Genomic DNA, 27778 nt, shown 5'->3' on the forward strand with positions numbered 1-27778 from the left:
TGCTCCACTACCTCCTAGCGCATTTATACTCGTCGACCTCTCTGAATGTATTGTCGCATCCTTTCTTTTGTATTGCGATAGACGTCTTTGTATGAGTATATCCAGTTGCATATAATATTTAGAGTATTCTATTTCCATTCCTAAAGCTTCCCAAAGTGAAGGTATTCTATCGTCCGTTTTTGCACACTGTTTAAGTCACGGGGAGCTCAATTCGGAACAAAGCTAGGACACGCAAACTGCGCTCACAATTGTTACAGACTGTATGGCTTGTGGAAGGGTTCGTTTTTTTATGTCCCTCGCCTCTGTCAGCTATGAGTCTACATAACGTCTGGATCACTCACCTGACCAGTCCTGAAAGGATGTTGTTGTCCCCTTTCACCCAATAGCTAACAATAAATATCAATATTTCAGTTGCCCATTGAAGATGAGGACACTTAGGAAGAAAAATTCAAATAGCATAGATGTTCGTCAACAATCAACGGTGAAAAGGTGCATAGCTCCCTATTATTGGCATTTCCTGAAAAGACGTCAACGGACTTTTGATAATGTATGAATATAGATTAGATGGAGTGTATATGATGCCAAATACAACATCCACGTTTTCAAAAGAAAGATTTTTCATAGCAGTTCGTACCGACCTTCCCCTTTTGGCGGGAGTATAACTGCTTTTTATAGAGCACAATAGAACTGGGTTGTATTCTAAAAGACCAGTAGCCTTAACAGGGACGCATCGTTCGCACGCAAATTTGAACACGATTACAATTACAATTACAATTTCCCTTTTCACAAACCACTGTTATAGAGTATCTTGTATCTTCTGCTATCCCATAATATTATTAGATGTGTTGTTTCATCTGGACATTTCAGATCCGCTTACTGATACAAGGCAAAAATCGTATCTAATGACTGAAGTGTAGTCAGGGTTCAAAGACGTTTGCACAATATCGTAAACTGTGTTTTATCTTATACTATGTATTATCGATGGAGAGCATGCTTTTTGGTTCAAACGATGTGACGTATAATCACCCATGTTTCGACGCGGCAACGTGGCAACTATTCAACACAACATCTAACTCAACGACTGCGTGTAATATTATGAAACATGTATGAGAATCATTCGGAGATATCATGTTTGTTTTTTCAGGGAGACATGGAGATGTAGTGTGGAAAGAGGAGTGGCGTCGGTGTGGCGTAATGGTGAGAGCATAGGGCTGCCAAACAGCGTGGCCCGAGTTCGGTTCCGGCTCTCCCCCAGACAAGTCTGGACATGCACCCGACGTTGTGCCCTTAGGAAAGGCACTTAACACAAAATCCCTCACTTCACTCAGGTGTAAATGAGTACCTAGCTTTGTCTAGGGACGTCCCTCGGATAGGACGTTAAATGGAGGTCCCGTGTTTGAGGAGAGCCATACCTTGAGCACGTAAAAGAACCCACCGCATCCTTCGAAAAAGAGTAGGGGCATGCCCCGGTGTGAGTGGCTCAAAACGTTCCGGTCTAAATGGGGTAGGGAATTTCCCGAGCAGCCTTCGTAACCCCTGCTTCTCCTAATGGGTCAGTGAAGTCATGCTTGTCTTGAGCATTGATGTTTCTGGCCTAGGGTGAAGAGATGCTGCTACAGTAACAATTGAGCCGCCTTTCTTCGTAAATCTATGGCAACATCAGGCTCTGATGAACTGATTAGAAAAAAAAAAGAGGCTTCTCCCTGAACGAGGCTCCTAGTATTGCGGCAGACCGGTCTAGATTGAGAGCCTTCCTAAAGCCTCATGCACCACCTAGCTCAGAAGAGGATTAAGTGAGTGAGTATATCTAATCTACTAACCACCCACAGTGGAATAAGGACAAAGGTCAGACTTTCTCACCATGCCATCGGTTGCTCAGTTAGTGTTATCTGTGGTCGTTTCCATGCCAACGGTGATGTCAGAGGTTTTGTTACATGTATCTAGTGGTTTCAAAATGAAAATGTAAAAAAAAAAAGATGAAGCCAAATCAAATAATGCTTTTAATATGACAAACGAAAAATGATTTATTGTAAACAATTTTGTCGAAAACTTACTGTTAACACACAATATATTTGTGATAGTCACCTAAGATAAACCGACGTATTCTCCGTGTATAATCACTACCTCATTATATCTGATTTCAGCAGCGACACTCTACCAGCTACTTTTCACTTGAATTGTTAAGATCTATGGCCATTGTGCTGATTACATGGTACATGATGTGAAACCATGTTATGTGATGAATCCATGTAGCATTTTTCTGTTTTGTTTACAAGTGCTTGTATAGTGCATGATAAAAATGAAGGGGTGGGTACCGGTACCGTGTACCGGTACAAAACCGGTATTTCTTAATGGACCGGTCCAAAAAAACGGTCCGTAAAAAATCAGTGGACCGGCCTATGGACCGACTAGAAAATTCATAGTACCAGGCTACCAGTAGGCGGTCACATAACTGGTCTCATTACTAAGAAAATAAAAAACAGCAGATTTAACGAGTCGTTGTCGAAGACGTTAGTTGTGAATCATATCTAGGAACACTCAAAGGATGAGTAAACAGACGGCGAGGAGAGTGTAGTTATAATTTCAGACAAAGTGCAAACCTAAGAAATTTTATCGTTCCAGACATGACGTTTGGAGAGTTTTACGTGTGTCTCGCTCTCCAAAATATGATGTACTGCTACACTACTATAATCAGGTACAGGTACAGGTCCGGACCTGGACCTGACCCTCTGGACCTGGACCTGGAACGGACCTGGATTTTATGTACCGGTACCCACCCCTAGTAATTAGTATAAAGGAGTGCATAGGAACTTAATTGCGCGACTATTGTAGCAGGTACAAAGTATGGCAACAACAGTAAACATAGCACAAGACGTAAGTATGGAATAAAACTATTCACTACAACAAAATGACTATCTTAGGTTTTACATGATTCAAGTTGAGCTAATTTTGAGTATCATTATTTTTTCTAGTAACAAAACAATCTTTTATATATTTGCCTATTTTAACACTGTATGAGCTGTTGCATTCAGACATATAGTCAAATCTATCTGTGGCATTGAGTGTCTTAAAATATGAAGTACTTGAATTGAGAGAGGTGAATAACTCATCGCGTAAAGCATCATATTTAGTGCATTCCATAATGAAGTGAAACTCATCTTCAATTCGATTTGGACAGAATGGGCAAAACCTTTGGTCGGGAGCTACATTAAAGTATCTACCTGTTAATGAGAACCCCTTTGTAGCTTTGAATTCATGATAGGAAGAAGAGAGCTACTTAATTGATAACGCCTTGCGAACGAATACGAAAGCAATGAGGCCATACGTCACAAGAAGTACAACATAGTAAGTCGTGATTGACAGGTCGGTAGGACGAACCAGATCAAGATGGCCGCGGTTCTGCAAGTCTGCAAATATCGCCTGCATCTGTGTCAGCGCCGTGGCGGCAGTAAACACATGGAATATCTGATGTCCGTGGCCAATGACGTCACACATGCCGGGGAGAAACCTCTGTGGTACCTCTGACGCGTGAAAGAAGCCTCCTATCACGAGCAACAGGATATGACGCACGTGCAACCATGTGACGTCATCCAAGCTTCCGTTGTAGACGTCCGAGAGAATGCGGTGTATTATGGGTAACGTGGCCAACAGATACATGCTGCCGAATGAACATACCTGAATCGGAGCCCTCTTTGGATCCCCCCTCCTATATCTAACATGCGAGTGAGCACTGGCCACCATATACAAGCAATTAAACAGGATAGACACCCAGGAAAACCAAGGGTGCACGACGTAGGCAAAAGAAGGTTCACTGCTGAAGTAGCAATAACAAAGCGAGCCGCTGAATGTGTAAAATGCGATTCCCATGTAGTCAAAGATGAAGGCGATGCGATGCGCAGCTACAGAGCGAGAGCACAGCAGATGAGCACACGCGCTCAGGAAGTGGAGAGTGAAGTTGCTGATGCCGTAGAAGAGAAACAGCTTTCCAGAAACGCCATCGGTGTAGTCCACCTCGTCTGAAACATACAAACAACTGATGTCACTACATTGATGACTGTAGACGAAAAGTGTCCACGGTCACCGACCGACTATCTAATTCTACTAGCCAGTGAATTTAGCATGCGATACAATACCATGATTATCTGTAGTTGTCTCTAGTCTAAAACAATTTTCGTTTATAGTTTTATTCAGGTTTACCGATTTAAAAGAACAACTCTAAAAGGAGTCGGATACAGAAATAAAGTAGTTAAAACAAGAATCATGATAATTGAAAGAAATACATAGAAAACCAAATGTCAAACTAATGATAACATCCAAAACATTACATGATAATAAGAATAAGAAAAGTACCATGAATGAAGCGAAATGAAATAACAAATGTAACAACGATATATAGTAAAGGATATTTGACAATAAGACTAGGCTAGTTTAAAACGTCAAGAATTAGGTCGCTAGGCAATCCTTGTGGTGATAGAACTTCACAGCAATGACCAAAGTCAATGATGAACCATTCTTACCACAGTATGTATTCAGCATGTACAGCACGTAGATACACGTGATGAGGTGGGTCCAGACGTTCAGCGTCTCGTTGTGCAGGGAGAAGATACTCATCAGGTAATAGTGCCATGGTCGGTGTGGGGGCCTGTATCCGGTAAGGACGAACGGCTCCTTGTGTGCGTCTGGAACCTCGTCGACTGTCAAGAACCGTTCCATGGTAGTCAGACCCTTCGTAAAGCTGCAAGCGTGAGAGAGAATTTAAGGCCAACGGTCAGCAATGCACGACATGCACCCACGATTCAGTTTTATTCTAGTTAGTGTTCTGGGCAAAGGTCACAGTCTCGCTGATATAGGTCTCTTGGGGCAACATGCTCCTTCTCCCCCCCCCCCCTCGAACCCCCTCCAAGATGAACAACATTAGCTAATAAAACAATAGCAGATATTTGATTCATTAGCATACAACCTTGTCTTAACTTACCATTCTATCGTACGATCTGATATTGTCTTCACTTCATTAAAGGAGTCCTAAAATCCAGAGGGGGGGAGTTATTTTCCAATAGATGATAATTTAAGGAAGTAAAAATGAATACTTATTACAGTATACATTAAAGTACCCACTAGTCCCGTGCGCATCAAAAAGTACTCAGTATTCTACTAAATTCCCCAGGTGACCCTCTATTTTCTTAATAATCAAATTTAACAGCCCCAGCCTATGCCTGAATACAATGTACATGACAAGGGCTGACAAAAGTTAGGTTATACAAAGAATGTCAGGAGTTTAAGAAAAACTTATCTTGTTATATGTTCCTTCATATTTTATTTACAACTGGCCTTATTATTGTGCTTTACCCCCTCATATGTCGGCTTGCCCTAACCAGGGGCATTGTGACATGCATAGAAACTTCCTGGTAGCTTTGACTGGTAGAAAAAAGGTGCCTTCCTATACAGAGGAGATGTACGTTGCATCAAAACACACATTAGTAAATCAACTGCTGGGGAAATACGGAAGAGATCAGAGTGTTATGGTTTGACAGCAGAACTGGATTTCCCTTTGTTTACAAACCAACGTCATGTTCTGGTTTCTTCAGATAACACACTTTCGGGTCTTATTCGTGCATCTATTATTTTACCCACGTGTATTTAAATCCCCCAATGTATCATTCAGGTGAATTTTGCTTAAAAATGGAAACTCTCCCGGCTTGGTCGATATAATCAAGGATGTTAAGGTTTCAATTTCTCGTGCTGAGACAAAATTTTGACAAAATTTAATTGCTCCGATGTAAGGTACCTTTTTGACGGTGGCATAAGGCTTACGCGATCTATTTTACAGTACCAACGAGAAACTTGAAAAATATACGATCTTTTGATGCTCCTTTTTTTTGAGAGGACTAGATAGGAATTTGTACACGAAGCTTGTTCAGTTGTTGGCAGTTGAAATTCCCGGGTAATTATCTCGCTTGGTCCGGGTGACGAATTCAAAGGAAGTATTTCTTACTCATTTGCATCTTTGTTAACCGCCTCATAACATGTACAGACGCTAGCGAAGCACTGTGATCTTCACCGACAAGCTCATTATACTTCCAGAACATAACCATAATTCTTCCACGTGAAATTCTGAATCAAAAGTTCGATTCGTATTTTGGGCGACATCTCCCGATACCAACGCTAGAAGTCGACCAAAAAAAAAAAAAAACGTCCGAAAGCCAAATATCTGGCCGCCATCTTGAAAAAAATTATAAGATTCTATTGGGCCGATAGGGAACTATGGGAGAAGACGTCCCAAAAAATTGGCGAAATAAGTTAAAATCTCTCAGACATCAAAAACTACTCAACAGAAATTGGATGCAAAGTTCCTTAAGTCTAAAGTATGTATAAAACTATTGTTTGCTACGTAAATTAGACCGAAAGGTTCAAAGTTCAATGACCGAAAACAACCTATACATACACGCATCAAAGGCGGGTGATTTGAAGCGCCGTGTTCGCGGTCAATTTGTACATATTATACAGAATTTCAAAGCGAACAAATGTAGTTTGCGTGTGCATATATTTTTTTCTTAGTGCGATAATCAGATCATGCGTTATTTTGAGCAAGATTTGTGTTGTTGTTATTTTACACCGCCCGGCTCATGGCACCCCCGCTTGTGGGCGGGAAACTTTTGCATAACAACGCGAACAGATCCATAGCAACGTGAACCGAAATAATTGTATCTCTTAAGCACGCCAGTTAATCAGTCCCTTTGCGGTTATACGGGGGATGGTTGAGACAACACACTGTGTTTGCTTGATAAGAAGGAGGACCTTTGACACCACGATTACAGAATCACAGAGGTTAAAGGATCCCAAGCACATACGGGGCCTCAGGCAGAAACAGCCATCCAGCCAAAGAACCTGGACCCGATAAGTTCAAAAAACGCTAGTGAGAAAGCCTGCAATGGAGGCTAGCGGATGGGTAACTTTTATCTTTAACTCACTACAACTTACATTGTCTCTCTAAATATTGCCAGGGAGAAAGAAGAGGTAGAGAAACAAAAAGAGGGTTCTAAATAATGAAGACCATCCATGCGATATCTTAAAACGTTAAGGTATCACCGATCAAACGACTTGCAATGCAGAAACCCACCTGTTTCCTAGCAGCAGGAACAGAACAGCATGCAGCTATGGTCACTGTAACAGACTACTGAACCAGCATTGCAGCAGGGGTGCACCAACAGCTGAAGGAGAGGTTTGTGGGAGTACTAGTGGTTCTTGGAGCCGTTGTTGAGAGAGTGGTTGGAATGGAGCACTGGGAGCACTTTAGCATTATAATATAGCTGCTGCCAAACAACACGTCCTGCAATGCAGGAGCCTTCCTTTTGGTTAGGAGATAGAAGCAAACGTCCCGTCCAGTCGCGAGGGACAGTGCAAAGAAATATAGATGCCAGCCCTGATACCGTATCACGTGTGACAATACACAGCAGATTACCAATTGAATCTTATCTATTTACTGTGTATGCCAACAGTGGAATAAGGACAAAGGTTAGACTTTTCACCATACCATCGGTTACTCAGTTAGTGTTATCCGTAGTCGTTTCCATGTCAACGGTGACGTATGAGGTTTTGTTATCTTGTTGTTTGAAATGAAAATTTGAAAACAGATTGAGCTAAATCAAAGTATGCTTTTAATGTGACAAAGGCCAATGAAACATTAAAAAGTACTAATAGTGTAAAACATGCTGCTAATACAAACTGATTTCGCATTGGCAGCCTAAGAAAATCCGGCGCTTTCTATGTATGTTACCATTGTCTAATTATCTCTGATTTCTGCAGCGTCGACACTCGACCAGCTACTTTTCAGTTGAATTGTCAACAGCTATGGCCACTATGCTGTTTACATGGTACATGATGTGAAACAATGTTATGTGATAAATACATGTAGCAGTTTTCTGCTTTGTTTACAAGTGCACTCTTGTTCCTGTCCTGTGCATGAGGAAAATGATTAGCAGTATCAAGGAGTTCATAAGGACACTGCTTGGTGGTATTGAATTCAGGACAGGAACAAGAGAGCTACTTAATTGATAACGCCTTACGAACGAATACGAAAGAAATGAGGCCATACGACACAAGCAGTACAACATAGTAAGTAGTGACTGTCAGATCGGTAGGACGAACCAGATCAAGATGGCCGCGGTTCTGCATGTCTGCAAATATCGCCTGCACCTGTGTCAGCGCCATGGCAGCAGTAAACACATGGAATATCTGATGTCCGTGCCCAATGACGTCACACATGCCGGGGAGAAACCTCTGCGGTACCTCTGACGCGTGAAAGAAACCTCCTATCACGAGAAACAGGATGTGACGTACGTGCATCCATGTGACGTCATCTACGGTTCCATTGTAGACGTTCGAGAGAATGCGGTGTATTATGGGTAACGTGCCCAAAAGATACGTGGTGCCGAATGAGCATACCTGAATCAGAGCCCTCTTTGGATCCCCCATCCTATATCTAACATGCGAGTGAGCACTGGCCACCAGATACAAACAACTAAACAGAATAGCCATCCAAGGATACCAAGGGTGCACGGCGTAGGCAAAAGAAGGCTCGCTGCTGATGTAGCACTGCGAAAGCGAGCCGTTGAACAAGTAAAAGGCGATTCCCATGTAGTCGAAGCTGAAGGCAATATGGCTAGCTGCTACAGAGCGAGAGCACAGCAGATGAGCGCACGAGCTCAGGAAGTGGAGGGTGAAGTTGCTGATGCCGTAGAAGAAAAACAGCTTTCCAGAAACGCCATCGGTGTAGTCCACCTCGCCTGAAACATACAAACAACTGATGTCACTACATTGATGACTGTAGACGAAAAGTGTCCATGGACACCGACCGACTATCTAATTCTACTTGCCAGTGAATTTAGCATGCGATACAATACCATGATTATCTGTAGTTGTCTCTACTCTAGTTATGTTTAGCCATAAGTATGGCTAAACATATTGTTTTCTCTCATGTTTCTTCTTCTTCTTCTTCCTCTTCTCCTGTCAAATTTTCAAATGGATTCATCTCTGTCATTTTTTGACCAAATGACCTGAAATTTGGTACAGAGGTAATGTAGGCAAAAACCAATGTGCGTTCTTTTCCTTGTTTTGATATTGACCTTAAAAGTGATTTTATTGAGGTTTTTAGGCTATTTTTAGCATATCTTGGCCTCCTGCGCCCTGGTATTTCAACCGAATGACCTTAAATTTGCTGTATATGTGGCTTGAACAAATATTTAAAGGACTACATTCCCATTTTCGGCATACATATATTCAAAACGATTTATTTTGGGCTTTCTTGACAATATTTGCCACTTCTGTCACTTTCAATACTACATATGACCTACAGGTCATTGACCCCTAGTGCCTTGCACCTGGCCAAGCTGGAAGTTTGCTTACGAGGAGGAAAGACCGGACATAAACATTTAACGTGATTATCGGGAAAACACCATGTTCCCTTAAACTCAGTGGTTAAATTGCAGCTTAGGAAATTTTATAACAGAAAACAAGTTAAATCAATGATTTTGTGAATGTTTATTCTAGCATTAGTTATTCCAGGTATTTTCAAACTCCAAATTTTTCAACACAACACGGCAGATCGTTTCTCCTCAGACTGGCGCGACACTCCTGTCAAAATTGATTGATGATCTCTCTCTGCCGCCGACTTCATACATGATCAAAGGCGGGTGGTAGGCAGTGCGCGGGGGAAACTTAAACATATAATGTTTACAACAAATTGTTCGAACATTAACATTTGGATAGATGGTTTGAAACTGTTCTAAATAAAGAGATTTTTGTGTAGTTACGTTCGAAATGTTTCCAACGTATGTGAAATAAGTTCAAACATGTTATAAGTTTCAATTCTAATTGTTTGAACACTTTAGAACTATTGTGACTTAGACATTCTTTTAATCAAAACAGTTCAAACATATTACAAATATTATATTAAAACCCTCTCGGTGACTTGGAATTGACTCAAATATGTTGTTTTTGGTCATTTCCTTTGTCTCCTGTCAAATCTTCATATGTATACTATGGAAAACTTCATTCTTCCCTGGGGTTGATCTTTTTTAATTCAATTTTGAACTGGGTTGATAATGCGCAAGAGTGTAACTTTCAGCGGATATTTTTCGACTGGTTTACATGGAAATGGCACGGAATATCCCATTCTTGCAAGGGGAGGATTCTTTAATTATTTCTTTCAATTTTGAGCTGGAATGATTATGAAAAAGTCCATTTTTTAGCAGAAGTGTATTTGTTAATCAATTAGTGGATATGGTTGTGGACTGGTCCATATTGTGTTGAGGTGCTACTGGAACACTCAATTTTGGACTGGGGTGATTCATTTTTTTAGTGCAAGTATTTTAGAATGGTCCATTGTTATTTTGGGAGAGTCCTTTTTTTGCATGGCGAGGAGTATGGCTAAACATGCTGTATTTGCTCGCAAATGTTGCCCTTCTAGTTTAAAACTATTTTCGTTTATAGTTTTATTCAGGTTTACCGATTTAAAAGAACAAAGGAGTCGCATACAGAAATAAAGTAGTTAAGACAAGAATCATGATAATTGAAAGAAATACATAGAAAACCAAATGTCAAACCAATGATAACATTCAAAACATTACATGATAATAAGAATAAGAAAAGTACCATGAATGAAGCGAAATGAAATAACAAATGTAACAACGATATATATTAAAAGATATTTGACAATAGACTAGGCTAGTTTAAAACGTCAAGAATTAGGTCGCTAGGCAATCCTTGTAGTGATAGAACTTCACGGCAATGACCAAAGTCAATGATGAACCATTCTTACCACAGTATGTATTCAGCATGTACAGCACGTAGATACAAGTGATGAGGTGAGTCCAGACGTTCAGCGTCTCGTTGTGCAGGGAGAAGATACTCATAAGGTAATAGCGCCATGGTCGGTGTGGGGGCCTGTATCCGGTAAGGACGAACGGCTCCTTGTGTGCGTCTGGAACCTCGTCGACAGTCAAGAACCTTTCCATGGTGGTCAGACCCTTCGTATAGCTGCAAGCGTGATAGATAATTTAAGCCCAATGGTCAGTAATGTACAACATACACCCACGATCCAGTTTTATTCTAGTTAGTGTTCTGGGCAAAGGTCACTATCTCACTGATATAGGTCACTTGGGACAACATATTCAACCCTCCCACCGACCCCCTCCAAGATAAACAACATTAGCTCCTAAAACAATAGCAGCTATTTGATTCATTAGCATACAACCTTGTCTTAACTTGACATTCTATTGTACGATCTGAAATTGTGTTCACTTCATCAAAGGAGTCCTAAAATCCAGAGTGGGGAGTTATTTTTCAATAGATAATACTTTAAGGAAGTAAAAATGAACACTTATTACAGTATACAATAAAGTACCCACTAGTCCCATGCGCATCAAAAAACATTCAATATTCTACTAAATTCCCCAGATGACCCTCTATTTTCTTGATAATGAGATTCAACAGCCCCAGCCTATGCCTGAATGCAATTTACATGACAAGGGCTGACAAAAGTTAGGTTACACAAAGAATGTCAGGGGTTTAAGAAAAACTTGTTATATGTTCCACTATATCTTATTGACAACTGGCCTTCTTATTGTGCTTAACCCCCTCATTTATGCCCAAAATATTCACGATGAAGGAAGTGGGTATACGTATAGGGAATACATGGTTAGGGTCTGCAAGGGTTTAGTGAGTTTAATATTATCTTTTACAAAACACACCTTGTGTAATTCACCATAGGGGGAATTCTGTCAAAAGTCGTCTGATTATGTACTCATTGATACATAATCTAGTGGAAAATAATACTCCCATCTAGAGTTTAGGACTCTTTTAATATATCTATTCAGAGTGGTGGTAAAAAATCCTAGTTCTATCAGATCTTTCTTTAGTCACTGACGAAAGATAGCGCATACTGTCTGAAACGTCTGACTGTTTCAATTTTTTTTTCTTCAGTCGCTTGAGTAACTATTTTTGGCGTATCTTATTACCTGGATGTCTAACCTTCGTCAACGTCCCTGATATGTTCCTAGGGTCCACTTGAGTCCCCTCTAAGTGCTCTAGCCTAATTAAGACTTGTAGAAGCCCCTTTGTAGGAAAAAATAATCTCCAAACAGATCTACACGGGGCGCTGAAAAACGTATATGCTAGCCAGAGAAGCTCCAGTCAGCCAGATAAGCTCCAGTCAGCCCCGTAGGAGTGGAGCTTATCTGGCTGACTGGAGCGTCTCTGGCTAGCATATACGTTTTTCAGCGCCCCGTGTAGATCTGCTTGAAGATTAGGAAAATGACGGTTAAATCTTGGCTTGAACAGTGTTTTGTATAGACCTTCAGATTTGTCAAACAAAACATATTTTAGGCAAATTTTTAGGCCTCAGGGAGTTCCTATTTAAGGTGGCTAGTCCCGTCCGAGACGTCACAGATTCAAAACCATACCATGTCATGAAAGTTACGTTTAGCCGCACTTTTCCGGTGTATAGAAAATGTTTAAACTGGACTGTGTGGACACTTGGCGTGCTATTAATGGTGAGTTGTTATGGCCTGGAATGTTCACGGATGAGATGACGACATCCTAGATTTGCCTAATTTTACATCATATGAAATAAGGATTTCAATAACTGCACGTTAACCAAAATAATTGTATCCCTGAAGCACGCCAGTTAATCAGTCCCTTTGCGGTTATACGGGAGATGGTTTAGACAACACACTGTGTTTGCTTGATAAGATGGAGGACCTTTGACACCACGATTACAGGATCACAGCAGTTACAGGATCCCAAGCAGATACGGGGCCTCAGGCAGATACGGCCTCCCAGCCAAAGAACCTGGACCCGATAAGTTTAAAAAAATCTAGTGAAAAAGCCTGCAACGGGGGCTAGCAGATGCATAGCTTTTATCTTCAACACAGTCACTACAACTTACATTGTCTCTCTAAATATTGCCAGAGCGAAAGAGGGGGTAGAGAAACATAAAAAGGGTTCTAAATAACGAAGACCATCAAAACGAAATATAAAAACGTTAAGGTATCACTGATCAAACGACTTGCAAAGCAGAAACCCACCTGTTGCTAAGGAGCAGGAACAGAACAGCATGCAGCTATGGTCACTGTAACAGACTACTGAAGCAGCATGGCAGCAGGGGTGCACCAACTGCTGAAGGAGAGGTTTGCGGGAGTGGTTCTTGGAGCCGTTGTTAAAAGAGTGGTTGGATTGGAGCACTGGGAGCACTTTAGCATTATAATATAGCTGCTGCCAAACAACACGTCTTGCAATGCAAGAGCCGTCCTTTTGGTTAGGAGATAGAAGCAAACGTCCCGTCCAGTCGCGAGGGACAGTGCAAAGAAATATAGATCCCAGCCCTGATACCGTATCACGTGTGACAATACACAGCAGATTATCAATCGAATGTATATCTAATCTATTTACTGTGCATGCCAACAGTAGACTGAGGACAAAGGTTAGACTTTTCACGATGCCATCGGTTGCTCAGTTGGTGTTATCTGTAGTCGTTTCCATGCCAACGATGACGTATGAGGTTTTGTTATCTTGTGGTTAAAAATGAAAATGTGGAAACAGATTGAGCTAAATCAAAGTATGCTTTTAATGTGACAAATGCCAATGAAACATTGAAAAGTACTAATTGTTTAAAACATGCTGCTAACACAAACTGTTAAATCCGGCGCTTTCTACGCAGGTACCCACTATTTATCTCTGATTTCAGCAGCGACACTCTACCAGTAACTTTTCAGTTTAATTGTCAACAGCTATGGCCACTATGCTGATTACATGGTACATGATGTGAAACAATGCTAAGTGATGAATCCGTGTAACAGTTTTCTGTTTTGTTTACAATTGCTTGTATTAGGCATGTTGAAAATGATAATTTGTATCAAGGAGTGAATATGAGAACCCCTTGGTAGCTTTGAATAGACCTCTTTCCAGTTACGGCGGCCATTTGAATTTCCCGGGGTCAGCTGGGGTCATGCATCAAAGTGAGGCTCGGGTTGTGTCAGCCTATGATAACCTATGTATGTTATAACATAGGTATGCCATCTTTTGTGGTACATTTTGCCCCTCTATGGGGAAATTCTGCGCTACATGCGCCTGGCTTGTGTAGTAGATATTGTTGTGGACATTTGGACTTGATTTGGGCTAAATTCTGATTCATTACCTTCGCCGGGAATGTATGCATTCGCGGTAAGGTTATGTTATCGGTTACGCCAGCTGTAAAGTGGGCCCGTATGTATGTCGAGATCATAAGTCGAGAGAACTTTGACGGATCTTGCTGATTTTTGGTAGGTAAGTGGCGGTTGTGAGAACGAAGGTCAAGTTCGAAAATGGTTAACCTGGCGTTTTCCTAAAGTGCTCCAGTGGACTTTGTTTGTTAGTGTGTTTGTATGTAGACAACATAACTCGACGTATTGATGATGGATCTGCATAATTTTTGGTGGGTACGTAGAGATTGTGAAAACGAAGCTCAACTTCAAAAATGGGTCACCTGGCATTTTCCTGCGGTACTGCAGTGGGCTGTTTATGTATGCGTATTTGTTTGTTGACAGGATAACTCGAGAAGCTGTTGATGGTTCTGCATGATATTTAGTGAATAGGTTGATTTATTAAAGGGGAAGGTCAAGTTCGATGATGGGCCTCCTAGCGGGTACTTTGGGTACTGTAGTGTAGCTTCAAAGTTTGAGGTCGAATTTTCTGCAAGTGCTACGGTCATGATTTTTGTGTGGTAGATAGTACATGCCACATGAAGTACGTTGTGCACGTTTGGGCCCTCTAGCGGCTTGTTTGGAGCTGCAGCGGGTGTTTTTAATTTATTTGTTTTGACCTTTGGACATGAATAACTAGACTTATGGTCAACGGATCGTCTTGATTTATGGTATGTAGATAGCTCGATTAATGATTTACATAATTGAATATTCATTATGCAAATCAGGAGCTAATTTGCATAATTAGCAAGGAAAGTTTATAAATCTGCTGCCTTTCAAAATAGGACTCTCAAACATGTGACATATATAGCTGAAAAAGAGAGAGGTATCGATAGATACCAATAATGCTAATAGCTACCTATTTTGCATAATTAATGAGAAAATACTAATTGAAAATACCACAATAGTAAATGATTGGAATTTTTTAAAATACTTTTTGACGGGTGAATTCAGAGCATTTAGTGTCATTGCTTCTATACTGAATTCAGGACTGGAACAAGAGAGCTACTTATTTGATAACGCCTTACGAACGAATACGAAAGAAATGAGGCCATACGACACAAGCAGCACAACATAGTAAGTCGTGATTGACAGTTCTGTAGGACGAACCAGATCAAGATGGCCGCGGTTCTGCAAGTCTGCAAATATCGCCTGCATCTGTGTCAGCACCATGGCGGCAGTAAACACATGGAATATCTGATGTCCGTGCCCAATGACGTCAGACATGCCGGGGAGAAACCTCTGTGGTACCTCTGACGCGTGAAAGAAACCTCCTATCACGAGAAACAGGATGTGACGTACGTGCATCCATGTGACGTCATCCACGCTTCCGTTGTAGGCGTCCGAGAGAATGCGGTGCATTATGGGTAACATGCCCGAAAGATACATGCTGCCGAATGAGCATACCTGAATCAGAGCCCTCTTTGGATCCCCCCGCCTATATCTAACATGCGAGTGAGCACTGGCCACCATATACAAGCAATTAAACAGGAGAGCCACCCAAGGAAACCAAGGGCGCACGGCGTAGGCAAAAGAAGGTTTACTGCTGAAGTAGCCGCTGCTGAGGGAGGCGCTGAACGTGTAAAAGGCGATTCCCATGTAGTCAAAGATGAAGGCGATGCGATGCGCAGCTACAGAGCGAGAGCACAGCAGATGAGCACACGCGCTCAGGAGATGGATGGCGAAGGCGCTGATGCCATAGAAAAAGAACAGCTTTCCGGAAACGCCATCGGTGTAGTCCACCTTGTCTGAAACATAGATTTACATTGATTGTAAGTGTACGTAGCTGTAGGTTACATGGCTGCAGAGCAGAAGTGTCCACGGTCACCGACCGACTCTTGAATTCTACCAAGCCTGTGAATTTAGCATGTAATACAATACCTTAATTAAACTTAACCTGTCGTTCTCTTTAGTCTAAGACGTTTTCAGTTGAGAATTTCATTCGGCTTTACCGATTTAAAAGAACAACTCTAAAAGGAGCCGGGTACAGAAACAAAGTAGTTAGCACAAGAATCATCGTAATTTGAAAGAAATACATGGAAAACCAAATATCAAGCCTATGATAACAGCCAAAAAAATGATAATAATAATAATGATGATGATATAGATTAGAAAAGTACCATGAATAAAGCGAAATGAAATAACAAATGTAACATATATAGAAAATAATATTCAACAATAAAACTAGGCTAGTTTAAAACGTCAAGAATTAGGTCGCTAGGCAGTCCTTGTAGTGATAAAACTTCACAGCAATGAGCAAAGTCCATGATGAACCATTCTTACCACAGTATGTATTCAGCATGTACAGCACGTAGATACACGGGACGAGGTGGGTCCAGACGTTCAGTGTCTCGTTGTGCAGGGAGAAGATACTCATCAGGTAATAGCGCCATGGTCGGTGTGGGGGTCTGTATCCGGTAAGGACGAACGGCTCCTTGTGTGCGTCTGGAACCTCGTCGACTGTCAAGAACCGTTCCATGGTAGTCAGACCCTTCGTAAAGCTGAAAGCGTGATAGAGAAGACCAACGGTCAGTAATGTACGACATGCACCCACGATCCAGTTTTAATCTAGTAAGTGTCCTGGGCAAAGGTCATTGTTATAGGCATGCGCCCGGGGTCCACTCATGGGGGCCCTAGTTTAAAGGGGCTAGTCCCTTCTATACTAGTCCCTTTCCTGACGTCACAGATTCAAAACGGTATCATCTCATGAAACTTACTAATAGGCTTTCGTCACACTTTTCCGTTGTATAGAAAATGTTTGAATTGGACTTTGTGGACACTTGGCGTATCGGGCCACTGTTAATGGTTAGTTGTTGTGACCTTGAATGTTCACGAATGAGATTATGATATCCTGGATTTGCCTATTTTTACATAACATGGAATAAGGATTTCAATAACTGCTCTTAAGCCAAAATGATTGTATCTCTAAAGCACGCCAGTTAATCAGTCCCCTGGCAGTTATAGGGGCCGCGGGAGTTGGTTGAGACAACAAACTGTGTTTGCTTGATAAGATGGCGGACCTTTGGCACATCTTTGCCTGCGGATGGGTGGCTTTTATCTTTATATCACTAGAACTTACATTGTCTTTTTCAATATTGCCAGAGAGAAAGAGGGGGTAGAGAAACATAAAAAGGGTTCTAAATAACGAAGACCATCAAAACGAAATATAAAAAAGTTAAGGTATCACTGATCAAACGACTTGCAATGCAGAAACCCACCTGTTTCCTAGCAGCAGGAACAGAACAGCATGCATCTTTTTTTTTTTTTTTTTTTTTTTAACAACCTTTATTAACATTTGCATAACATCACATTCACATAACAATCACATAACATTATAATACATAACAGTAATTGCGATCAGGCAGTATCGCCTTACGGGGCTGTTTCTGTACTATTATTTACCCTGTTCTTAAAAAGTGCAAAATTTGGTTTCATGTTTTTTACATAACATAGGTATATACAGTATTTTGCCAAGAGAATATAATATAAAAGTGTGGCACTGGCCGTACGACGGTAGCATACACCATATACAATCAAATTCTCGTCTAGCTCTATATCTTTCTTTTCATAGCTCCTCCACCAAAGACAGAATTGCTTCCAGAACATTTTAACCTCTTTACAATACACAAAAATATGTACTATGGTATGTTTTTCCTTACAGTTATTGCATCGGTCGGTTTTTACTACATTTGTTTTTTTTAACCAGCTGTTTGTAGGTAGGAAATGGTGGATTATCTTGTACTGAAAATATTGTAAATTGGTTTCTTTAGTGACAATAAAGGCGGTAGTATAAACTTTCTCGATGTTGTCTTTGCCAATTTTACGTATGATTTCGTTTTCTCTAGTGGGTGGTATAAATTGTTTTTCTATAAGGGTATCGTATATCTGTTTACATGTTGTTGTGAGGGGATGGATTCTTTCCGTGTATTCAATGATATTTTTAGAGGCGCACTTTTTCCCATTGTTTTTAATATTATCTTTCCAATTTTTTGGTATTGCCGCTTTTATAGAATTGAAATTCATTATTTGTCTTGAATCCATGGTCAAACCATATAAATTGTGTAGGTCTTTGTTTGTAAGAAAAGATCCATCCTCGTACAACAAATCGTTCAGATAGATAATTCCGGCATCTATCCAGATTTTGTAATATATTGGTGCATTTTTTACTAAAATAAATCTATTATTCCACAAAACTTGCGAACATATTTGTCTGTGTGTTTTGGGTTCGTATTCCATCACTTCTTCCCATGCAACTAAAACATCTTTGTAAGAAGGGGGCATGTCGTTTAGATTTAACTGAGAGGTAGCGTAATTGCATCGGAACAACAGGAAGCCTCCCCATCTTGCAAACAAGTGCTCTTTTTCTTTTGATGGGTCCATTAGAAATCTTTTAATCCTTATGGCTTTTAAGGCCTTGTTCATTATATTAAAATCGATCATTTTAAGTCCACCTTGACATTTTTTTTCCAATCAGAGTTTTCATTTTTACTTTTGGGGGTTTCTCTCGCCAGATATACTTGAATATGTATTCGTTTACTTGTTTCACAAATTGGGGAGGGACGTGCATGACTGAGCACATATAGATCAACTTAGAGATGCCGATGGTCTTCACAATCAATATCCGACCAATCAAGGTCAAGTTTCGTTGTTTCCATGTGTTGCACGCACGCTTGTACCATTTTTGTATAATTCTTATCAAGGTCTTCTTTATAGCATCTATGTTTGTCATGGCCAAAGTGCGCGCCCAGTGCTTTAATGGGACCATCAGGCCAGCGGATAGGTAGTGGCTTATCTTGTCTATCTTTGTTTGAGCCTATCCACATAGCTTCAGTTTTTCCATAATTTAGATCAAGACCACTACAATCCTTAAAGAGGTTCAACGTTTCTAACAGATTCAGTGCAGAGGGTATATCTAGTAGTAGTGGTGTCATGTCATCTGCGTACATTGACAGTTTTTGCATTCTACCATACACTTGTAAACCTTTGATGTTTGTATCTGCTCTAACTGCTGAAGCTAACATTTCAATACAGATTATAAACAAACTAGATGACAGTGGATCCCCCTGCCTTACACCCTGCATGCAGCTATGGTCACTGTAACAGACTACTGAACCGGCATGGCAGCAGGGGTGCACCAACAGCGGAAGGAGAGGTTTGCGGGAGTGGTTCTTGGAGCCGTTGTTAAAAGAGTGGTTGGATTGGAGCACTGGGAGCACTTTAACATTATAATATAGCTGCTGCCAAACAACACGTCCTGCAATGCAAGAGCCTTTCTTTTGGTTAGGAGATAGAAGCAAACGTCCCGTCCAGTCGCGAGGGACAGTGCAAAGAAATAAAGATCCCAGCCCTGATACCGTATCACGTGTGACAATACACAGCAGATTATCAATCGAATGTATATCTAATCTATTTACGGTGCATGTTCCAGCAGTGGAATAAGAACAAAGGTTAGACTTTTCACCATGCCATAGGTTGCTCAGTTGGTGTTATCTGTAGTCGTTTCCATGCCAACGGTGACGTATGAGGTTTTGTTATCTTGTTGTTTGAAATGAAAATTTGAAAACAGATTGAGCTATATCAATGTATGCGTTTAATGTGACAAATGCCAATGAAACATTGAAAAGTACTAATAGTGTAAAACATGCTGCTAACACAAACTGATTTTGCATTGGCCGCCTAAGAAAATCCGGCGCTTTCTACGTATGTAACCATTGTCTAATTATCGCTGATTTCAGCAGTGACACTCTACCAGTGACTTTTCAGTTTAATTGTCAACAGCTATGGCCAATATATTGATTACATGGTACATGGTGTGAAAAAATGTTATGTGATAAATCCATGTAGCAGTTTTCTGCTTTGTTTACAAGTGCACTCTTGTTCCTGTCCTGTGCATGAGGAAAATGATTAGCAGTATCAAGGAGTTTATATGGACGCTGCTTGGTAGTATTGAATTCAGGACAGGAACAAGAGAGCTACTTAATTGATAACGCCTTGCGAACGAATACGAAAGCAATGAGGCCATACGACACAAGCAGTACAACAAAATAAGTCGTGATTGACAGGTCGGTAGGACGAACCAAATTAAGATGGCCGTGGTTCTGTAAGTCTGCAAATATCGCCTGCATCTGTGTCAGCGCCATGGCGGAACTGAACACATGGAATATCTGATGTCCGTGGCCAATGACGTCACACATGCCGGGAAAAAACCTCTGTGGTACCTCTGACGCGTGAAAGAAGCCTCCTATCACTATAAACAGGATGTGACGTAGGTGCGTCCAAGTGGCGTCATCTACGGTTCCGTTGTAGACGTCCGAGAGAATGCGGTGTATTATGGGTAACGTGCCCAATAGATACATGCTGCCGAATGAGCATACCTGAAACAGAGCCCTCTCTGGATCCCCCCTCCTATATCTAACATGCGAGTGAGCACTGGCCACCATATACAAGCAATTAAACAGGAGAGCCACCCAAGGAAACCAAGGGTGCACGGCGTAGGCAAAAGAAGGCTTGCTGCTGATGTAACACAGTGAGAGGGAGCCGCTGAATGTGTAAAATGCGATTCCCATGTAGTCAAAGATGAAGGCAACACGGTGAGCTGCTACAGAGCGAGAGCACAGCAGATGAGCACACGCGCTCAGGAAGTGAACTGTGAAGGTGCTGATGGCGTAGAAAAGGAACAGCTTTCCGGAAACGCCATCGGTGTAGTCCACCTCGTCTGAAACATAGATTTACATTGATTGTAAGTGTGCGTAGCTGTAGGTTTCATGGCTGCAGAGGAGAAGTGTCCACGGTCACCGACCGACTCTTGAATTCTACCAGCCCGTGAATTTAGAATGCAATACAATACTCAACGCTACCTGACAGTCTGTAGTTCCCTACAGTCTAAGACGTTTTGGTTTAGAATTGTTTTGTTTAGCTTTACCGATTTAAAAGAACAACTCTAAAGGAGCCGGGTACAGAAACAAAGTAGTTAGGCACAAGAATCATGATAATTGAAAGAAATATATGGAAAACCATATATCAAGGCAATGATAACTTAAAAAAATGAATAATGATAAGAATAAGAAATGTACCATGAATGAAGCGAAATGAAATAACAAATGTAACAACGATAACAGTTATATAGTAAAGAACATTTAACAATAACAAGGCTAGTTTAAAACGTCAATAATTATGTCGCTAGGTAGTCCTTGAAGTGATGGAACTTTACAGCAAAGAGCAATGTCAATGATGTACAATTCTTACCACAGTATGTATTAAGCATGTACAGCACGTAGATACACGGGACGAGGTGGGTCCAGACGTTCAACGTCTCGTTGTGCAAGGAGAACATGCTCATCAGGTAATAGCGCCATGGTCGGTGTGGGGGCCTGTATCCGGTAAGGACGAACGGCTCCTTGTGTGCGTCTGGAACCTCGTCGACTGTCAGGAACCGTTCCATGGTGGTCAGGACCCTTTTGTAAAGCTGCAGGGCATATGTTACAGTGGAACCTTTTCATTGGAGACAAGCATAAGAAGCACTAAAACAACACCATATGAAAGTACTTACCCTAAGTTCAATCTAAAAAATTACTTGATACTTGATAACTATGCAAAGAAAAAAGGCTGTCATCCAGCTCGAACGACGAGTACAGATCACGGAAGTAAACAAACCTTACATTTGACCCAGATTTCGGCTGTATTAATCCGCTCAGGGCAGACCTGACACATATGTTCTTACGCCAACTTATCTGGTGAAGTCAACAAAGTCTGGCCAAAATAGGAAAGATAAGACCCTACCTGTTCTTTCTAAACCAAAAAAGTCTCCATATTGGGCCAAAATTTTCAAGGAAAGTAAGGTTGTCAAGGTTTTCAAGCTGGCACTACAAAGCTATTCCCATTGTTGGCCTCCGCCGTGCATGTCCACTGTAACATCTACTCTGCAAGCCGTGGTGATAGGGTCAATGATTGTACCTCTAAAGCATGATAGTTAATAAGTCCCGTTGCGGTGATATGGGGGCTGGCTGAGACAGCACACTTTGTTTGCTTACTGAGAGGACGAGGAACCTTTGGCACATCCTTGCCTGCGGACGGGTATCTTGTATTTTTACATCACTACAATTTATCTACTTAGGAAGATACTTCTTTAAATATTCGTCGCTCTGAAGGCATGGTGGATCAAAATGAGGAACAGGACAATTATACAACAGCCTTCCGCCATTTCACGTCAGGCAAGAACAGACACAACCATAGTGATGAAGCAAAACTCACCGCAACTGTTATGGTACGCTGAACCGTGGATAGAGACCAGGCACGAGTAAGCCTAGTCCAATGTCCGACTTCGATAAATCCACCGAAAAAAACAGTGAAAATCTTTCGGAGCAAAAACGTCTAGCCCATAATGGAAAATGCTTTTGTTCTAGACTGGAAGCACAAGACCAGGCACGAGTAAGCCTAGTCCAATGTCCGACTTAGATAAATCCACCGAAAAAACAGTTAAAATCTTTCGGAGCAAAAACGTCTAGCCCATAATGGAAAATACTTTTGTTCTAGACTGGAAGCACATGGCCCCTGGGTTTATAAGTAAGAAACCCCTCTGGGCGAAACCAGATTATAACGGTCGCCAGGTCCGGCCTAACTTCTTATTTTTACATCACTACGATTTATCTAGTACATACTAGGAACCTGCGTGGCAGTTTGGGTACACCAACAGTAGGACGAGAGGTTAAATTTTGAGGAAGTGGTTCGACAGAGCCAGGGTCGAGAGAGGGGGAGAGAGAGAGAGAGAGAGAGAGAGAGAGAGAGAGAGAGAGAGAGAGAGAGAGAGAGAGAGAGAGAGAGAGAGAAAGAGAGAGAAAGAGAGAGAAAGAGAGAGAGGGAGAGAGGTTGGATTGGAGCAGTGGAGTATTTTATCATATCATAGCTACTGATAAACAATTGCAATGCAGAAGCCTACCTGTTCGTTAGCAGATACCGAAGCAAACGTTTAGTCCAGTGGCGAGGCCGAGGAACACTGCTACGAGATCTCAGCCCTGATATTGCATAATGTGTAACAATACACAGTGGATTATCAATTGAATGTTTATCTAATCAACTCACTGCCCGCAGCCAAATAAGGACAAAGGTCAGACTTTGTTACCATGCCGTCGGGTGATCGTTTGGCGCTGTTTGTAGTCGTCTCCGTGTCAATCGTCACATATACGCGGTTCGTTATGTGGAAGTTCTCTGCAATAGTTTTCATCATATATTCAAACTCAAAATTTGGTTGTAATGGATGGATGAATGAATGAACCTATATTCAAACTGGAATGTCTCGTAGGCTTTACCCATCATTGTTCAGTCTAATGTTGTCCTATCGGTGTGCCATATATTACGTAAGATATTAACAAGCGTATCCTAAACATCCAGAGCGCACAGACACGGGCGCACACTCACATACACACACACACACACACACACACACACACACACACACACACACACACACACACGCACACACAGGCGCACACTCGCGCACGCCACACACAAACACACGGGCGCAAATACATACATAGTACATACATACATACATACATACATACATATACATACATACACACACACAAGCACACAGGGGCGCACGCGCGCGCGCGCACACACGCGGGCGCACACTCACACACACATAACCACAAACACACAGGCAGTGCATGTTGGTGACAGAACACGGTATTTCCATGCTTTATTAGCACAACGTGACTGACGTCGACGCGTCAATGTGAGATTGTATACATCCAATGTCATATATCACCAGAGATAGTTTTTGCATTATATCACCTGCCATTTGATTTTAATTTCAAGCAAAATCCTCTCTTACATCATACACAACCTTAAGTTATACATTTCTGACAATTAATAAATACAAAGGCATAAAATACTCAAAAACATATTCTCGGCTATTAACAATATCATGGCAAATCACAAATACTACATAGATAACAGGCATTGGTCTACTTTGCGACAAGATCAGTTCGATGTTCGGTGTTTCCCAAATTTAATCCTTGTCCTGCTGGCGCTCTTTACACAATTTATTTCTTTAATTTGATTTTTCAATCAGGTCATTTTTCCGTGACTTTCTCTGCGCTGCTGTGGCATATTTACTTCCGCATTCGGTGCGTTTTGCTGCGGTGTGATGCGTTCAGATGAAGAATACACCCAACCCGTACGTATATGGGACCCGCATAAGGCTCTGTAATGTACAATCTACATATATAGGGGTCCCGCAGGACAAGAGTATTAAACCTCAGACTAACTTTTCGTTTTGTGTGCTATTAACGAAACATCGTTTGAATTCACTTTTACATCTCCTCCAGTGCGTTGCCCAGTTAAAAAACTACATCTATCAACATCGTTCACTGTGTTCTTACAAGTTGATGTGGACATGTTTACTACCTGATTACTTCACTAATATGACTACCTTTCACAGAACCCCAAGTGCGCGACAACATCCCCTTGTCTTCTTTACCCAGTTTTGTGACTCTATCATCGCTTTTCCTAGACATTTTGGACGAGACGTTTCCCACTAAAGTTCTAAACCGCTGCTCCGCTAACTCTGCGATTTTCCTGTTCTCCGACTTTTCCTCGTGCCTCTCCCGGAAGCTGACCTCCCGTCGCGCCTCGTTGAAGATGGTAATGAACATGAACACCATGCCGTTGTTGCAGATGAGGAGGTAGAAAAAGAACACCGCCGGGCCAAGCAGCCAGTGGTGGTCCTGGATCGCGTAGTAATCAAACTCGCCCATCATCGTAGCCACCATGGTCTCCATCACCGTGACGTAAGAGCCGAACCCGTCCACGCTGGTGCCAAGGATCAGGTACGCGATCATGCAGAAGGCGGAGAATGTCGAGAAGAAGACGAGGAAGAAGTGCCCGATTGGCTTGGCCGCGGCGCCGGCCATCTTGGCCCCGCGCTCGACGTGCTTGTTAAAGCGGAGAAGGTGCAGCAGTTTCAGACTGGACACGCACACCAGCCAGGCTAGCAGGTACGTGTCGGTCTGCAGCCAGCTCCCAATCTGCTTGTACTTTATAAATCTGTAACAGTTTGTAACAAACAAAAAATCCGTTGAAATGAGAACACCAGGCTGGGTCAATGCAAGCCATTGGGCATTTTCCAAGCAGACGTTTCGATCAGGGGGCTAGCAGGAGGGAGGGCAGCATTGAAACTTGCGGCCGCTACTAGCCCCCCCGATCGAAACCTCTGCTTTTAGAAGAGCCAATACGAAATGATGAAATTACCGACCGTGTTTCCACAGTTTTTCCCTCGTGAACGGAGTTGAACTCGGACACAAGGTAGAACGTGTACAGCTGCACGCCTATAGACGACAGGGACAGCAGGCACACCGTCAGCTCAACGACTTTCCAGAACCTCTTGAAGTACTCCTTTTGCAAGTCGAAGATGTTCTTCACTGGAGATACAAAAAAAGAAAACATGATTAAAGAAGCTTTAGCACACTCCGATGCAGGATTGGTATCATGTTTCAAACCACCATTGCATTAAGAATCAGATTACACTTAACTGACAATCTTTTTTTGGCAGACCTCTCGATATCATATTTTATGTATTAAGGCACCATCTCTCTATAAGGCACAGAATGTGTTATGCAGACCCTTGCGACAATTCCAAAAAGTGCAAGTGTGGAGCAAGTATGTATCTGTTGTGTATTATATGATTGTAAACCCCGCAGCAATTCAGCACTGGCTGACATTGCACGGGCAATTTCTGACCAATAAACTATATTATCATTATCATTATTATTATTACTATCTATCCCCTTGCAATTAACCTGTTATCATCTTGTAAGAGCAAGCGTCTGATGTTGCAATGACAAGGAGTATTATCATCATTATTAAAACAGAATACAGCTGTGATTGGAGTAAAAGGCAACTTCAGAAGGTACGCAGGTACTTTGCCAATTTTCATGTTTCAACACCGCATTAAGTTACCATATCACAAAGTGACAAAGATACAGATGTATCGCAACTCACGCTGTCTGAAGCAGAAGATGAGCGTGACCAGGATGAAGGCGATCTGGAAAGCGATCATGACGTAACCCCAGTCCGTGACGTACTGGTACAGCCGCACTGTCGTCACCTACACAGGGACATCAGAAGAGATAGAAGGTTATCATTTTATGACATTAATTGTTTTATTGAATCCCTGATTTGCTCATATCATCATGGTCACGTGCCGCATGACAACTGCTGGTGTGTTACGCCTATTGGCGATTATACCGGCTATATAGATTCAGATTCAGACAACGCCATGCACGTCTGTATCTATATAGCAGGTATAACCACACTTCGACGTAACACAACAGCTTTGTAGGCACGCGAAGACACAACAGCTATCACCTGAACGACCTGTCACATCTAACCTTTGCCATCCAGCTGCAACCTCATGACCATGGCAAAAATATTTCAATGATGAGCCATATGAATAAAGGGGATGACGGAGCAGTATCTCCATTCGTCAATCAAGTTTTGTTCTTGCTTTTTGATGCTATTAACGTGCTAGTCCCAATGAGTTATTAGGACAACCTTACATCATAATTGCTAATTGACTGAATATAAGGAATGCAGGACTACAACTGTTATACATGAAATGAAAAGTTCTTTTAGTTTATCTCGATCTATTCGTATCTGACTAATCTGAAGAGTTGATAGTAACGAAAATTCATTATGAAAGTTCGTCCTTTAAAAGGAGACACAACATGGTTGAGTACCTGTGTTTTAGGAAAAGCCTTGCCGATAGTGGAGAACTCTGTCATGAGCTCTACTGTGGAGAACAGGTTGGCGTTTGGGTTGTAGACGACCATCTCGATGACGACGGCCCGAGTGTTGTCGTCTATCCAACTGAGTTGTTCAAGCATGTCTACGGTGTCCAGGTCGGTATTCATGTCGTCCGACAAGTCCACGATGTATCCACCGTCATAGTAGGAGGAAAAGAGCCCGTACAACGGACTGGCCACTGTTGTGGATGTAAATTAGGAGAATTGAAAACGAACTGGGAAGGACTGTAAATATAGATGGAATGAAATCATAGAAACGTTCTCGGGTAATCACAGAAATTGACTTCACAATAGGAAGAATCATAACATCCTCAAGGCGCTCACATTGATTTCCAGAATACTGACAGACTTTGCATTTTTTTTCCTTGTCTCAAACTTGACGTGGCTATCCGTATCCTGTATGTCGTACATGAGCTTTAGAAAAATGATGACAATGCATTATCATATCTTAACTTCTACATCTATAAAACGCGAGTATTTGTCTTTCTTACCACTAAGGGACGCGAAGTGATACTGCCATGGCTGTAACTCTGTCGATATCGATGTTTCGCTCCCATTCTGAACCTCCGCCCGCGCCCTCCATCCTACGTCATGGCTGACGTCATCAGCGGTCCAAAGGCCGTACGACTCGTCACAGTCATCCAGGATTCCCGCAAAGCTTCGTGGGATACCACAGCTGGCATCTGCAAAGGGGAGATATGGGCCCGCTTTAGACACGTTTTTGAGACGACTTGTATTGAC

General features: G+C 41.8%; 5 protein-coding genes across 5 annotated transcripts in view; all 5 read right to left on the reverse strand.

Annotated features, from left to right (window-relative positions):
• Positions 1–2760: 2760 nt before the first annotated feature.
• Positions 2761–4729, reverse strand: LOC136429514 (membrane progestin receptor beta-like). Its single transcript, XM_066419345.1, has 2 exons — positions 4518–4729; positions 2761–4016 (listed from the first exon to the last, which is right to left on the reverse strand). The coding sequence occupies exons 1-2, from the start codon at positions 4711–4713 to the stop codon at positions 3274–3276; spliced, it is 939 nt and encodes a 312-aa protein (XP_066275442.1). The 5' UTR covers positions 4714–4729; the 3' UTR covers positions 2761–3273.
• Positions 4730–7709: 2980 nt separating this feature from the next.
• LOC136429515 (membrane progestin receptor beta-like) lies at positions 7710–11014 on the reverse strand. Its single transcript, XM_066419346.1, has 2 exons — positions 10817–11014; positions 7710–8783 (listed from the first exon to the last, which is right to left on the reverse strand). Exons 1-2 carry the CDS (start codon positions 11010–11012, stop codon positions 8041–8043), a joined length of 939 nt encoding a protein of 312 aa, XP_066275443.1. The 5' UTR covers positions 11013–11014; the 3' UTR covers positions 7710–8040.
• A 4189-nt stretch (positions 11015–15203) lies between these two features.
• LOC136429516 (membrane progestin receptor beta-like) lies at positions 15204–16729 on the reverse strand. Its single transcript, XM_066419348.1, has 2 exons — positions 16518–16729; positions 15204–15982 (listed from the first exon to the last, which is right to left on the reverse strand). Exons 1-2 carry the CDS (start codon positions 16711–16713, stop codon positions 15240–15242), a joined length of 939 nt encoding a protein of 312 aa, XP_066275445.1. The 5' UTR covers positions 16714–16729; the 3' UTR covers positions 15204–15239.
• Positions 16730–20022: 3293 nt separating this feature from the next.
• Positions 20023–21678, reverse strand: LOC136429517 (membrane progestin receptor beta-like). The gene is made up of 2 exons (XM_066419349.1): positions 21480–21678; positions 20023–20949 (listed from the first exon to the last, which is right to left on the reverse strand). Exons 1-2 carry the CDS (start codon positions 21673–21675, stop codon positions 20207–20209), a joined length of 939 nt encoding a protein of 312 aa, XP_066275446.1. The 5' UTR covers positions 21676–21678; the 3' UTR covers positions 20023–20206.
• A 2218-nt stretch (positions 21679–23896) lies between these two features.
• LOC136429518 (polycystin-1-like protein 2) overlaps positions 23897–27778 on the reverse strand; it is a 32003-nt gene continuing 28121 nt past the window's right edge. The window contains exons 35-39 of the mRNA XM_066419350.1: positions 27529–27720; positions 26972–27216; positions 26235–26340; positions 25489–25654; positions 23897–25280 (exon numbers count right to left, since the gene is read on the reverse strand). Coding sequence (XP_066275447.1) covers positions 24638–25280; positions 25489–25654; positions 26235–26340; positions 26972–27216; positions 27529–27720 — 1352 coding nt within the window. The 3' untranslated portion in view covers positions 23897–24637. The remainder of the gene's footprint in view (positions 25281–25488; positions 25655–26234; positions 26341–26971; positions 27217–27528; positions 27721–27778) is intronic.

This window comes from Branchiostoma lanceolatum, chromosome 3 (assembly GCF_035083965.1).
Source record: "Branchiostoma lanceolatum isolate klBraLanc5 chromosome 3, klBraLanc5.hap2, whole genome shotgun sequence".
Classification (NCBI taxonomy): Eukaryota; Metazoa; Chordata; class Leptocardii; order Amphioxiformes; family Branchiostomatidae; genus Branchiostoma; species Branchiostoma lanceolatum.